Raw genomic sequence first — 15798 nt, 5'->3', positions numbered from 1 at the left:
ATCCATATTTAGTAATCTGTGTAGCACCACGAGGTGGTCGCTTACCAGGAAAGATCTTAACCTGCGTCTGTCTTGGAGAGGAGAAGCATGGCGACTGACTATGGCGACTGCCTGAAACGTCTGCCTTCTCTCTCCCAGAATTCTGTTCTGTCTACTCCGCCTACCTAATTTTCTGTCCTATTAAAGGGCCAAGGCAGTTTCTTTATTAACCAATGAAAGTGACACATAGACAGATGACCTTCCTCCATCATTATTGGCACAGGGTCTCACTATACAGCCCTGGCTGCCCTGGAACTGAGTGTGTAGATCAGTCTGGCTTCAGACTCAAAGAGCCGCCTACCTCTGCCTCCTAAATGCTAGGACTAAAGGCATATGCCACCACACATGGACATTGAACACATTTTAAAATAATGCATCATCAAAGAAATTGTAAAATGTCTAGACTGGGTGTGTCAGGAATTAGCAAAATGAAAACAACTTGTCCAAAAAGATGGGCGTTAGCAGTTGATTACAGAGTGGTGACTCACTCCTGTAATCTCAGCACCTAGGAAGCTCAGACAGGAGGATGGCCAGGAGTCTGCGGCCAGCCTGGGTTGCTTATTTGAGGGCAGCTTGTACTCAGAACGAAGTCTCAGAACGAAGACCAAACCAGATAGGCAGCACTGAGTGTACCTGAGCTCCGTTCAGTCAACAGATCGTGCTCTGAAAGGCCAGTTCACACGCACTTAGGGCGAAGTGGGTACCATGGTACAGACCCAGGAAGAAAAAAGAAGGAACTACTAGCAATCATGAAGAAACACACAATTCCTTATTAACCACGGGAAGAGAAACATACTACATTTGTGGATTTAGTTTCAAGATGCTTACCACACACACACACACACACACACACACACCACACATAAATTTTTATATCTTCATAAAGCTAAAGTGACCATCATATTTATAGCACATCTTTTCATCACTAAGGTGAGATTTGTCTATGTAATAAATATTTATTGAGCATCTACTATGTGCTAGGCAGTATTCTGGATGCTTGGGATACATCAATTAACAAGAGCTATTTTTTTTTTCTCCAGTACTGAGGACTATACTCAGAGCCTTGCTCTTGCTAGGCGAGTATTCGACCACAGAGGCAGACTCTTACCATTTATTTACTCCCATTTCTGTTTCTTTAAGATAGGGTCTTATTGTGTAGCCTTAGCTGTTCTAGAATTCACTATGTAGACCAGGCCGGCTTCACATCACAGAGATCTGTCTGCCTCTGTTGAATGCTGGGATTAAAGATGTGCACCACTACTTCTGGCCCCAAAAGCTTTTTTGCAATTTCAGACAGAAAAAAAAAATATTATAGAGTGCGCTGGAAGGTTCTATAGAAATAAAAGAACTAAGCCAGGTGGTGGTGGCTCACACCTTTAGTCCCAGCACTTGGGAGGCAGAGACAGGTGGATCTCCGTGAGTTCAAGGCCAGCCTGGTCAGTGGCACCTTTGTTGCAATGAAAACTCTCATGACCCAACTTCAGCCATATTTTATCCCCTTTATTTCCATGTCTTCCTTCCTTTGCCCTTTTCTTTTATTCCTTTCTGTGGTTTTGAGTGTGTGACAAGTGACTGTATCTGTGTGTGTTTTCCTATGTGGGGTGTAGCTGTGAACATGGCATTTGCGGAGAGGACAGCCCTCAAGGTATTGGCCCTTACCTTTCACCTTGAGACCAGGTGTCTGTGCACTGTGTACCCCAGGTCAGGTAGGCCAGCCAGCTTCTTTCAGCTCTCCTGGGCCTCGGCATCGCAGAAGCTCCCGCTACTCCTGCTATGGGCTTTTATATGTGTTCTGGGTTCAGGATTCAGGTTGTCAGCTTGCCAGGTCAAGCATGACACTGAGCTTATTTGAACTGTCTATTCATAGAACAGCCTCATGCTGTTCTAAAGGATGAAGTTTTACAGAACTGATAAGATCAATTTGAAAATGTTTTTTTCCTTCTTCCTTCTACCCGCCCCCTTCCTTCCCTTTCTAGTGAATATGGCGCAACAATCCCTTTCTCCTCAGCATCCACTAGATGGCAACAGAGCCCAGTCCGCCAGTTAACATTTAAAACTTGCTAGCGTTTCCTGTGCCTTGGCGGCTCGGCACGTCTTTGCTCACGTGTTCCTACCGCTCAGACGTACTTCCCAAACTCAGCAGGCCCCCAACTCTTCATTTCAGCTTGTCCCAGTACACGCTTGTAACCCCACTACTCAAGATGCGGCAGAGGCGCCGGGAACACAATTTATGGCCTACTTTAACTACATAGACAAGACTGCCTTGTGAGATGGTTCTCTCCCCACATGGTGCGCGCGCGCGCGCGCACACACACACACACACACACACACACACACACATCACACACACGAAACTACAAGGGAAAACAAATCAGAAGACGCTCTTCGTTAACACCTACCTCCAAATAGCTTCCTGTACCTCTGTCCTATATTTGTCACAGAATTATCATCTGAGTTGGGTTTTTTGTTTGTTTGTTTGTTTGTTTGTTTGTTTTAACCTGCTTTTCCCTCTAGTGTCTTATTCGCTATTGGAGGAGGTCAGTGAGGACAGGGTCAGAATTCCGGAGGTGCTGTATGGACTGTGTCCGTCCAGCTGAGCAGCTATATTGCTGTAACAACGCCACCCCTACCCTCAACCTCTTAGCACAGTAAAGGCTGGTTTCCCTCTCTCCAGGGGTCAGTTGAGGCTCTTCTCTGTGGCATCCTCATTCCAGGGCTTACACCAACGGAGAAGTTCCATACCGGCCAATCCTAGTTCCCCAAACACGGTAGGGGGACAGGGCAGGAGATTGGGGGGGAGGTGAGGAATCAGTCCTTACGTGTTCTAAATCTACTCAGAATTAGGCAGAATTAGTTATATGACCTCGTTCAGCCACCAGGGGTCAGGAGTGAGCTTCTAAGCAGGAGTGGTAGCGTTCACTTGTAATCCCAGCGCAAGAGGCTGAGGCAAGATTGCAGTACCTTTGAGTCCATTCCGGACCCCACAGTGCGAGTGTCTCAAAACAAACAAAGGAATGCGGGAATATTTGGAGACTACAATGACTACCACTAGTGGCCTTCCTGGTAGGCAGGCCATTACCAAATTCACATCTCTCCTGCAGGTAAGACACCCTTACTTTTTGTTTTGTTTTGTTTTTATTGAACTATACATTTTTTTTCTCCACTCCCCTCCCTTCCTATGAGTATAGTCCTCAGTACTGAAAAAAAGAACAGCTTTTGTTAATTGGCTCCAGGCTCCTGCCACGAGCTTTTGCCAAGGCTTCCCTCAATGGGGGACTGCCAGCTGTCCTTTCTCCCTAAGTTGCTTTTGGTTATGGTCTTTATCACAGTAACAGAAAGGAAGTTAGAACACTAGGAAGCACTCTGCTGGCTGAGCTACATGCCTAGGCCCTAACTTCTCTCTCTCTTTTTTTTATTGTTTTTGTTGAGCTACACTTTTTTCTCCACTCCCTTTCTTTCCTATCCCCTTCTGCCCTCTCCCGTGACCCCAGGCTTCTAATTTACTCAGGAAATCTTGCCTTTTTCACCTCCCTATACAGATCTTCTTTGTTGTCTAGGTTCCCTGGGGTTGTGGCCTGTAGGCTGCGTTTTCTTTGCTTTATGTCTAAAAGTCACTTATGAGCAAATACATATGATATTTGTCTTTCTGAGTTACCTCACTCAATATGATCCATCTATTTGCCTGTAAATTCCAAGATGTCATTATTTTTTTACCTCTGTGTAGCACTCCATTGTGTAAACGTACTACATTTTCTTTATCCATTCTTCAGTTGAGGGGCATCTAGGTTCTTTCCAGGTTCTGGCTATGATAAATAATGCTGCTATGAATATAGTTGAGCACATGTCCTTGTGGTATGAGTGAGTGTCTTTTGGATATATACCCAACAGCGGTATTGCTGGGTCTTGAGGTAGATTGTTTCCTAATTTTCTGAGAAATCACCATACTGATTTCCAAAGCAGTTGTACAAGTTTGCACTCCCACCAGCAATGGATGAGTGTTTCCCTTACCCCACATCCTCTCCAGCATAAGCTGTCATCAGTGTTTTTGATCTTGGCCAATCTGACAGGTGTAAGATGGAATCTCAAAGTTGTTTTAATTTGCATTTCTCTGACAGCTCAGGATGTTGAGCATTTCCCTAAGTAAGACACCCTTATTCTTCCCTCAATGGGAAAAAAATAAAATAAAATTTTTACCTACAATTCAAACTTAACAAGTTCTGAGTGGGGCACAAATTTTTCTGCCAGTGTGGCTGAGCTATCTATGTGACATGCTTCCACACATCTAACACATGGTAACAGGAGGAGGCCTGGCTAATAGCAGTCAGGCAGATGAGGAGGAATGGGAGTGAGGCACAACAGCCTGAGATGGTGGACTACCAACCAGCCAGAGTGGTGTGGACACCTTCCTCTGGAGGAAGGGGGAGCACTGTTTAGGCAACTGTTTCCTTTTGGGAGCTCAGGTCTTGCTACAATATAACCTAATATATCCTTGACTGACACAAAAATTGGAATTAGCTGGGCATAGTGGTGCAGACCTGTAATCTCACCAATTAGGAGACTAAGGCAGGAGGGTTGCCAAGAGTTCAAAGTCAGTACAGACTATGTAGCAAAACCCTGTCTCTAAATTAGTGTGCATGTGTGCACACAAACAAAGCCAACAAACACAGATATGTGTGACATTAGCTTACATGGAGGGCAGGTGCATGCCACCATGCTGGGTTTCCAGTTATATTTTTTACTTGTACAACTATTAATTTATTGGGGGGGGCACATTTGTGAACATCAAAGAACAACTTACAGAAGTGGGTTCTCACCTTCCACCATGTGGATCCTGGGGGTCAAATTTGGGTCATCAGGCTAGGCAGCAAGAACTTACCCACTGAGCTATCTTGCCAGACTTCCAATAACATTTTCTTTTCACTTACATTTCTGGGAGGGTGTGCCAGCATGCCACAACGTGTGTGTAGACTTCAAAGAACAACCTGTGGGAATCAGTTCTCTCTCTCCACTCTAGGTTTCAGAGATCAAATTCAGGTCATCCTACATCTTGATAAGTGCTTTACCTGCTAAGACCTCCCACCATCCCTCCAAACGCAATGACAGTACTGCACTAATGAAATCAGCTGTAACCTCATCTGTGTCAAGGGCATCAGATCTCAGTACTGATGTGGGAGGGTCTTCTGTTTGAGTTGATTTCATTGGTTAATAAAGAAACAGCCTTGGCCCATTTGATAGGCCAGCCCTTAGGTGGGTGGAGCAGACAGAACAGAATGCTGGGAAGAAGGGAAGTTAGTCAATCGTCATGCCTCTCCTCTCTGAGACAGTCGCCAGGAAGCCAGCCACCAGGTCAGACATGCTGAATCTTTCCCGATAAGCCACCACTTTGTGGTGCTACACAGATTATTAGAAATGGGTTAATCAAGATGTGAGAAATAGAGGCTGGAACTAATTGGCCAGGCAGTATTTAAATCAATACAGTTTGTGTGTTGTTATTTTGGGGCATAAGCTAGCCAGGCGGCCGAGGGCCGGGCGGGATGAAAAGCAGGCTTGCTCACCTCATCACTACGCAGTACAGATGGTTGTGAGCCACCATGTAGTTGCTGGGAATTGAACTCAGGACCTCTGGAAGAGCAGCCAGTGCTCTTAACCTCTGAGCCATCTCTCCAGCCCCCATGACAACATATCTTAAACCTCAGCAATTAAATCACAAGTTTGAAGGCCAGCCTGGGGTCGAAAGCAAGACCCAATAAAGAAATCGCTTCTTGAACCTTTGGCTAAAAAAAATGCACTATGTACCTAGAGGGAGTTTGGCAATACACTGACTACCACACAGCATAGATAAAATGAATCCTATGCCGTGCTTATCTGTCAGTTGTATTAAGAGCACCCAGAAAGCAGGGCTGGTTGAACAGGATGCTGTGTTCCATTCCTTTCTTGGGGCAAAAGGAAATCAAATTCATAAAGTAGTGTATGTACAGAGATGACAGAAGTGATAAAGTAGCTTGAGGCAAAGCGAACACTTTCACATGCAGCACGTGGGATGGAGTGGCAGAATGGGGGAAGGAACCCTCTCTGCCTGTCACCATATCACACACCCTTAATCCCAGCACTTGAGGCAGATGGGGCTCTGTAAATGAGAAGAGACTGGGTCACTTCAGCTACACAGAGGTCTAGGCCAGACGGGGCTAAGTGATGAGACTGTTCCAAAACAAAACAAAATACGCTCTTCCACAGTTCTATAGAGGTGAAGCAGCTCGAATCTGGGCGAGGGCAGAAACATCACCTGCAGTGTAGCTAAAATCCCAGATCCTTGAGGCTAGGGTGGAAGGATCCTAAATCCAAGGCCAGTCTGGGTCCCTTCATGAGCTCCCACAGCACATACTGAACACGGGCACTTGCAGACAGTAGCTGACTTTAGCTGACAGCAAACAGAGTTAAACAGCCGCACGGGTGAAAAAGACAATGAAGAGGACAGAATAGCCAAGAACTGCAGGAATGCTTGTCTGCTTTTAGACTCAAGGAAAGGCTAGGACAGGGCATTTTTTTCTTAGAGATGGATCAGTCCCAAGAAGACCAAACGGTCCTTGGGGGAATTAATGCAACAACTCTGCCTTGAAGACAAGTCTCTTACATAAAATGGCATGCCATCTACAGAGGAGCCAAGTATATCCTAACATATGCTTACCTCTGAGTTACTTACAGTACCTAACATGATATAAAAGTACTATATTGCTGCTCTATTTTATTGTTTAGGGAAAAATAAAAAATGTCTTATCGTGGATAAAAATAGTTCATCATGGGCATAATTAAAAAAAATATTTTGGGGGCTGGAAAGATGGCTTGGTGGTTAAGGGCACTGACGGTTCTTCCAGAAAACCAGGTTCAAAATCCCAGCACCCACATGCAACTCAACACTGTCTGTAGCCCCAAGATCTGACACTCACACACATACCTGCAGGCAAAATACAAATGTATATAAAAGTAGATAAATATATAAAAAATATTTTCCAGGGCTGATTTAGTTGCAGTGGTATAGTGCTTATCTTCTAGTACATACAAAGTCCTACGTTCAATCCTGAGCACTAGTAATCAAAAACTCAACTGGTTGAGTCCCCGCATGCGGTTATGAAGGACCAATTATGATAGCCTATGCTCATATACCTAACTGGCTGATACAGGGCTAACCTGAAAGGCCCTGTCCCCGAGTATGTTTAAACAAAATTTGTTTGTGCTCAGTCTTGCTACCAGCCTTGGCTGTCCTTGGAACTTTTGGCAATCCTCCTGCCTCAGCTTCCTAAGTGCTGAGGACCTTAGGCATATTACAGTTCCTAAACAAATCTCTGAGCACTTTCTTGCTCCTAAATTTGAAAACACTAAGTTTAAGCCATCCCATCATTTAGAAGGTGAAGGCAGGGAGATAAGAAGATCAAGACCAGCCTTAGCTATAGGAGATGATTTCAAAAATAAAAATGGCCAGGTGTGGTCGTGGCGCACACCTTTAATCCCAGCACTAAGGAGGCAGAAGCAGACATCTCTCTGTGAGGACAGCCTGGTCTACATAGGGACCTCCAGGATAGCCAGGGCTGCACAGTGAGACCTCATCTCATAAACAAATAGATAGATAGATAGATAGATAGATAGATAGATAGATAGATAGATAGATAGATGATAGACAGACAGACAGACAGACAGACAGACAGACAAGGTTTACTTGAAGATCTAGGATTTAAACTTTTCCTTACTAATTTCCAGGGCAGACATGTCAACATGACACATAGTGGAAACACACAGCCACATTTATTGCATTAGAAAAATTCATTTAAGCCACACAGTGGCCGGATCTCCCACACCCTGAGCGGGTCTGATCATCCCACAGCCCTCTTTAGACATCATTTACAAATGCATGCGGACTACATTGGAGGAAGAACTTAGTGTACAACTGAGACCTGGACGCTGGATATTCCAACCTCTCTCCCTTTATAGCCAGCCCATAATCCCTTAACTGCTGTCCAAACAGCTCTCATGGAAGAGACTCAGTATCAAACCAACCAGAAGATACTTAGGTCCAAGAGTCCTTCAGGACAGAGGACTAAAAAAACCTGACTCTCCCAACAGCTGAAGCTGGTACACCTTCATCTGAGAGTCACACTGCAGAGGACAGCAAAGCATTCAGCAAACGTCGGGAGAGTGAGATTCCATCCCACAGCCGGCCGGACAACCCACACACACTTCTACATTAAATAGGCCCCTTTCCAGGCCCAGTGACAGTTCTTTGGAGACACCGACGCTGCCGCTTCGGAAATGGAACACTTTGGTTGGACATGCTGAAGTTAGTGTGCCACAGTCTGGCTGAAGCTTGGTTTTACTGTACTCCTCCAGATGGATGGTCTGGAAGGCCTTTGGGAGGCTCTGTGTTGGCTAGCTGACCTCTGGCGATCCAGGGGCTCCCAGGCACTGGGCTCTCCAGTAAGCTCCCGACAGATTCCATCAGTCTAACAAAGATGGATAGCAGGGTCAATATGACCCCCAGCAGATAGAGGTTCAACATGTACTTCATGGCTGCAATGCCCAGCTCCCTTGTAGGGGAGTAGAATTGCCTTCTGCTTCTAGATCCTGTGAAGAGAAAAGGAAGAGTCCATAATCTAGTATCTGGGAATGTGTATACATCCTTCAACCCTTGTTTTCACTGGAGCAACAAAGGCCCTGCCAGCCAGGGAGCCAGCGAGCCTGCATGTTTGCTTACACCAGCGTCTCCAAGTATATTTGCACTACAAACGCCACGGCTGAAGAACAAATCACACTCTGGAATATTTTCAAGAACACTGTATAGAACTGCTTGTCTGTCCTTCTTCTCACTCCCTTCAGAAGCCTGCTATGTAGCCCAGGCTAGCCTCATATTTGAAGCAATCCTCTTGTCCGTGCCTCTCAAGTGCTGGGATAACAGGTACAGTCCACACATCCAGCTACCTTTACTTCTCTTGAAGACCATTCCTACCAAGAGCAATGTACAAACCCTATGTTACAGTGCCGGTACTTACCTTTATATAAGGGGCAGATGGAAATATAAGAAAATCATGCTGGAGAGATGGGGCTCAGCCATTAGCACTGGCCCATCTTGCAGAGGACTGGGGTTCGAGTCCCAGCACCCACATGGCAGCTCACAATCATCTGTAACTCCAGACCCAGGGAATCTGACACCATCTCTGGCCCCTACAGGCATCATACCCCACGATGCATAACAAACATGAAGACAAAACACGGAGGCGAAACGCCCATCCATACATAAGATACAAAAGATAATGCTGGATGTGACCAGTGGTGTGTGCCCGGGGCTACACAGTGAGTTAAAACCTAGCAGGGCGCCGCGTGGTGGTCGCGCATGCCTTTAATCCCAGCACTCTGGAGGCAGAGGCAGTCGGATCTCTAAGGCCAACCTGGTCTACAGAGAGAATTCTAAAGAGAAACACTGTCTTGGGAAAAATAAAAGAGGCTCAAACTATAACTCAAGTGGTATAGAGAGCTTTCCCAGGCTGTTTGGAGCACCACAAGAATAAAAAGAACACGCCCTAAATAAGGCAACCTGTACAGTTAGTCTCTTCTGAATCACCCATCTGATTATAAACTTCTTGAATGTCACTATAAATATAAATGATAAGGGTGGCAAAGGCCTGTAATCCCAGCTGTGAAGGGGCTGAGGCAGAAGGAATGCATGTTTAAGGTCTGCCCCAGCTACAGAGAGAATCAGAAGCTACTGTCGTGAAGCCTTGTCTCAAGTAAACCATAAGAGCTGGCAACATAGCCTTAGCATACGCGAAACTCTAAACAGCAATCAAAAAATAACTGAAAGTTAAATCAAGTTAATTTGTCCAAGCATACTTAAATGCTTTCAAGTAGCTTAGGCATTCTGGAAGGTACTCTGGGCCACGCGATCGTCCTCCAGACAAGAGCACAGACTTCCGAGGGGCAGTTACGACACAACACTCGTAATACATAATACATTAGAAAAGGGAAAATAAGGGTGTTTCGGGCACACGTGATGGGCGAGCATTGGTGGCTCAAGGGGTTCATAGATTGGGTCAGGCCAAGAGAGCCTAGGGACGCTCTGGAGGCACAGTCCTGAAGAGAGTCCAGGCAGCCCGATCGATGGGACAAGGGATCCAGGACTCGCCCTCCGGTCTGGAGGGTCCTGGGCCAGTTACCTCAGGAGGAAGAGTCAGGAGACGGCTGCTCGCTGTCACAGCAGGTCGTGCAGGCTCAAGGAGGAAGGTCCTTGGAGTCGCAGCGTGGAAGCTCCACGCAGTCACTGCTCGGGCTACGAATAAGTAGCAGAGGAAACGACACCTCGAAGCCCCGCCCACCAATGGCCGAGGTCCCGCCCTCGGGAGCCGCGCATGCGTACCGAAGCCGCACGCACGCTTCTCCGGGGCACGTCCGCTGCTCGCCCTGCCCCTGCCTCAGCTGGACGGGTTGTCGCGGAGTCCGCAGAGAGTCGCGGCGAGGACGCGGCTTGCGGTTGACTCACTGCTATCCGGAATGCGTCTGGCGTGAGGATCAACCCCGCCGGCCTTCTAGAAAACCAGAAGCCAAAGGGCGCCTTCACGCCACCCTCCCCGCCACCATACTTGAAGTGACACCACGTGGGGGCATGTAGAGAGTGAAGGCCCGGCAGGGGTTCTTTTTTAAAGCTGGTTCTTACTGCGTTTCCCGGGCTGGCCTCGAACCCTCCCGAGTGAAAGTGAACTATTCTCCTGGCGTTAAGGCGTTTGATTGCTCAGTGGATCCGGTCCCCAGTGAGGGCATTGACCCCTAGATGCTTTTTGTTTTCATTCATTTAAAATAAACGACTTGCTTTAAAAGTTGCCTTCTAGCTTGAACTAGAGAGGGAGGAAGTGATGGTCTAGGTTTCAGACCTGGAAACTGATCTATCTGTCTGCCTTACTTACCCGCCAGCCCCGACCAAGACAATGCAGACATTTTGTCTCCAAAGGGGAATCTCAGAAAAGATTTCCTGGGGAAGCCGAAGAGTGGGAAAAGAACCCCCGCCCCCGCGCGCGCGCCCCTAGAATTACGGACAGTTCTAACAGTGAACATCCATACATGGAAGGTTGTGGGTGGCCCTATGCCTTCCCGGGGTGAAGGGTGGACTGGGATCGGAGGCAGGGATCGAGAGGATCCCCGATCTCTAGGATCGGCGAGGCAGTGTACCGGGCAAGAACCAACTCTGTGTGTGGGAGAAGCCCTCACCTCTGAGCTAACCGGAGTCGAAGGGAGGAAGCAAACTCTTGCCGTGACCTTTCCCCTACTTTTCAGGATGTCTAGTCAGTCGCAGAGGGGGCGGGGATGCCCGGAAGAAGAGAAACGTGCTGGCCGGCAGACAGAGGTCCGTGGAATCGGTTTTCCTTGAGCAAGCCAAATCAGTTTTGGTTCATCGTTATCCATAGCGTCTGAAAGATGGGAGGTTTTTCCCCTGCCTCCTTTGGTTTTTGATACTTACTGTGTGATAAAGTTCTCTCTCTCTCTCTCTCTCTCTCTCTCTCTCTCTCTCTCTCTCTCTCTCTCTCTCTCTCTCTCTCTCTCTCTCTCTCTCTCTCTCTCTCTCTCTCTCTCTCTCTCTCTCTTGCTGGCCGTAAATGTTCCATCTCATCTTCAGTCTTCCAAACGTTGTGATCAGAGGCGCAGGCCACCCATGCCTGCGGAGAACGTTATTTGTTTTTAAAAGAGTAGTTAAGGACATCTTCAGATAAACAAAAACAGAGAAACACCACAGGCCTTTACAAGGGAAACTTCTGATGTATTTAAAGAAGAAAATGAAGGTCAAAAGGAAATGAGCTGCCAAAAGAAAGTGGCCAAATGTTTAGAAAACACATGTGTCTATCTAAATAAATTATGGTTAGTCAAAGCTATTTTTAATAATAATGATTAGTGTGGGAAAGTAAAATTAGATGAACTGAGAAAACCCTGGTAAACATTTAAGATGGGAACAGGAAACTGGGTGTGGGGTTGAGTATCTACAACCCTAGCCTGGGAGAGGTGAGGCTAGAGGCCCAGTTCACGGCAGCTTCAACTGTATCACAAGCTCAAAGCCAGCCTTCTGCTGCTGGAGCCCTCTGTCTTGGTTAATCTTGATCATCAGCTTGATAGACTTTATAATCGCCAGGGAAACAACTCCTGGGAAGGTCAGTAAGGTGTTTCTAGATTAGGTTGATTTTAGCAGGGGTCCTGGACTGAAAGAAAGGAGAACAGAGCTTCAGCATCCCTGAAAAGTTACCAGCTGCCTCATGGGCCTGCTGCCAGCCTTTCCCATCTGGGCTTGATAGACTGAGAACCTCAAATTCTACACCAAAATAATCCCTTCCACGTTGCCTTTGTCAGGATACTTTATTACAGTAATAGAAAAGTAACTATGACACTCTATTTTACAATGGCTTTTGTCAGGGTACTTTATTACGGTAATAGAAAAGGAACTACTAGATTGTATTCTTAGTGGGCGTGGGGGGAGGCCTCAGGGAAGAGAGATAGAATTGAGCCAGTCTTTGTATTTGGGTGGAAAGTCATTAGACTTTTTGTGTCTTCTAATTTAAATACTCAACAGGCTCAGTGGTTTTTAATCCCATCACTTGGGAGGCAGAGGCAGGCAGACATCTGTGAGTCTGAGGCCAACCTGGTCTACATAGCAAGGTCCAGGATAGTCAAAACTACATAGAGACTCTGTCTCCAACAAAAGAAAAAAATACAAGGGATAGATGTCCTTCCTGCCCCCATCCTGAAATTTTCAGTTTTCAAACCATTCAGTAGGACAGAGTAAGGCTTCAGCTGTGTGCACTCTTGTAGCTCCTGCAACCGGAGAGGCTGAGGCAGGCTGTCACTTGAAGCTGAGTGTGAAGCTAGGTGTTGTGGGTCACATCCTAATTCCAACCCTTCTGAGACTAAGATAATGTAGAGAGTTTGGGACCAACTGGAATGGTCAGGGGTTGGGGGAGGAAGAAAAGAAGGAAGAAAATAAAAGACAAAAGCTCCCCAAAACTAAACAAAGCAACTCCCCCAAGAGTTTCTGCCCTAAAAGGGAGGACGTGCGACCCAGAATGTAAAGATCTCTTACTGCTGGATCCTCAGTGTCAGACATGCTCAACCAATACTGGATAAGTGGGCGGATGGATGCTTGGTTCACTCTCTTCTACACCCTAAACGCCATTCCTCACAGCAGCTTCCAAAACAGCCCTTATAGGTCAGCACCAGAAGCCCTCTCCATCTCCCTGCTTGGCTTCACTTTGTCTTCAGAGAGCCCAGCGACACCAAACCCATCACACATTTATTTGTCAGTTAATTTCTCCCACAAGGTTGTCGCTCTGTGAGAATGAGGATTTGTGTTGTTCTGAAAATTGCTTCATACCTAAACCCAGAACAATGCTGGGCATATAAAGCAGGTGCTTATATTGTTTGTTAAATGACTCATTTTGTGTAAATGAGATATTTGCCTGACTTTTTGGAAGTAAAAGTACAGCTGCTGAAATACTGAATACGTTTGTTTTGTTTTATATGGAATTTGTTGTTGCTATTGAGGTTTGTGTTGTTGTCATTTGCGGGTTTTTTGTTTTGTTTTAGGACAGAATCTCACTCTATAGCCCAGACCAGTCTGAAATTCCTTGAACTCCTATCAACCCTCCTGCCTCAGCCTCCAAACACTGGGGTTAGAGGTGTGACCAGTACTCCAACTGCATCAGAATTAGTCAAACCTTTTTACAGTGATCCTCTCTGGGTATTACGATGATAATTTACCTTCCAAATTTTCCCCTCCTGGTATTTGTTACAGTTATGATCTCAGAAAAAAATTAAAATTACTAATATATTGTAAGTTGCTGCCTTAGCTCTTTATCCGCCCCCCCCCCCCCCCCCCCCCCGTGATGTTCTGGGTTTTGGACCAAGGCTTTGCACAGGCTGGGCAGACATTCTCCCTCTGAGCTCCGCCCTTGTGCCTGCCTGAAGTTTTGACCCAGTTTTTCCACCCCAACTCATGTGTTGTTTTTCCTTCACTGCATGAAACGGCGAGATGCTAGTGGGAGTGAGAGGCAGGGCCATGGCAAGGTGTGCAGAACCAGGGGAAAGGGGACCCAGAGGAGTCGCTGAAAGACGGGCAGAGGGCACCCAATACAAACAGTGACTTCTCAGCCTATGTGGGTCGGTCGCCTCACTCCAGAATCTGGTGCTGTTGTAACCCAGCACGGGGCTGAGGTGAGCCATTCCTCCAGTCCTCAGTTTCTTCATCAGAACTTGCTGTAAGCTCAGGGGCAGCCCCTAGCACAATAGGCCCCTGTTCCCCAGTGCAGTGGCGGAGGGAGTCTAGGGTTTGAAACTGCGCAGGGATCTGGCGAAGTGGCTCAGCGGGTATAGCGCTGTCACAAAACCTGATGACCCGTATTCAGTCCTTGGGACACACTGCTTCCCTCAAGTTGCCCTCTGACTCCCATGTGCTCACTGTGGCACGCATGTGGCCCTGCAACACACATACACACATAATTTAAAAAAATAAAAATGTAATTTAGATCATCTGCAATGGTGCATCTGCATCTTTGTCTTTCCAGGAGGCCAAGGCAGGAGGATCTTGCTTTTGGAGCCAATTTGGCTACCTAGTTAGATATTGTTGAGGAAATATCTAAATGGAAAAAAAGGAAGGATCTTGTTTGTTTGATTTTGTGTATGTGTGTGCAAGCACATGTGCTTGAGCAGGGGCCAGGAGTTGTTATTGTGGGATTTTTGTTTGTTTTTGACAGGGTCTCGCTGTATATCCTGGCTAGGCTGGAACTCACTATGTAATCAGGTTGACCGCAACTCTTAGACATCTGTCTGCCGCCTCCGCCTCTTGAATGCTAAGGTTAAACATGTGTGCCACTTTGCCTGGTAAACACGGTGTCTTTTTCAACTGTCTCCACTATATTTTTTATTTAATGTTCATGATTGTGTTACCTGCATGTATGTCTATACATCACATGTGCATCTATTGACCTCAGAGGCCAGAAGAAGACATCAGTTCCTCTAGCACTAGAGTTGCCAGTACCAAGTACTGGGAATCAAACCCGTCCTCTGGAAGAGCAGCCAGTGTTCTTAACTGCTGAACCATCTCACCAACTCAGAATTTTATCTTCTGTCTTTGCAAAGGCAATCTCATATAGCACACTCAGGTCAACCTCAAATTCATTGTGCAACTGAGGCTGGCTTTGAACTCCTGATCTTCCTGCCTCCATTCTAAGTGCTAGGATTGCAGGTGTGAACCACTATGCCTGGCTGACTTCAAAAACTTCATAGCAGTAAAATTAAAGCTTAATAATTAATCAGTATCTATAAAATCTTACTTGTCAACTAGACAATTGAAATTCAAAGTCAAGCACGGTGGTGCACCCTGTAATCCCAGCATTTAGGATTCAGAGGCAAGCCTGCTGAGAGTTCGGGTTAAAGGCAGCCTACTGGACCCTGTCTGTAAAACAAACAAAACAAAAAAGAAAAGAAAGTAAACCATTTCTTCCAGATACCTCCTCTCTTTTTCTCCTCTTCCTCCCAGACAGTCTCCTGTGTAGCCCAGACTGACTTCAAGCTTTCTATGTGGCTGAGGCTGTCCTTGAACTCAGGATCCTCCTGTTTCCACTCCTGAATGCCAGGATCACGGGCATTAGCCACTCTGAACATCATTTTTATTTCTTTCATTTCTGAATCCTCCTCTGTAGCCCAAACTGTCCCGCAACCATGTGGCACAGATTGGCTTTGGAC

The 15798-nt window shown here is 46.4% G+C and overlaps 1 protein-coding gene across 1 annotated transcript; it reads right to left on the bottom strand.

Moving 5' to 3' along the window:
* Positions 1 to 7814: 7814 nt before the first annotated feature.
* Hilpda (hypoxia inducible lipid droplet associated) lies at positions 7815 to 10385 on the bottom strand. Its single transcript, XM_038319875.1, has 2 exons — positions 10239 to 10385; positions 7815 to 8652 (listed from the first exon to the last, which is right to left on the bottom strand). Exon 2 carries the CDS (start codon positions 8594 to 8596, stop codon positions 8402 to 8404), a length of 195 nt encoding a protein of 64 aa, XP_038175803.1. The 5' UTR covers positions 8597 to 8652; positions 10239 to 10385; the 3' UTR covers positions 7815 to 8401.
* Between the last annotated feature and the right edge of the window lie 5413 nt (positions 10386 to 15798).

The sequence above is a fragment of the Arvicola amphibius genome, chromosome 2, assembly GCF_903992535.2.
Source record: "Arvicola amphibius chromosome 2, mArvAmp1.2, whole genome shotgun sequence".
NCBI lineage: Eukaryota > Metazoa > Chordata > Mammalia > Rodentia > Cricetidae > Arvicola > Arvicola amphibius.
The sequence above is the reverse complement of the archived record's forward strand: the minus strand, read 5'-3'. Positions and strand labels throughout refer to the sequence as shown.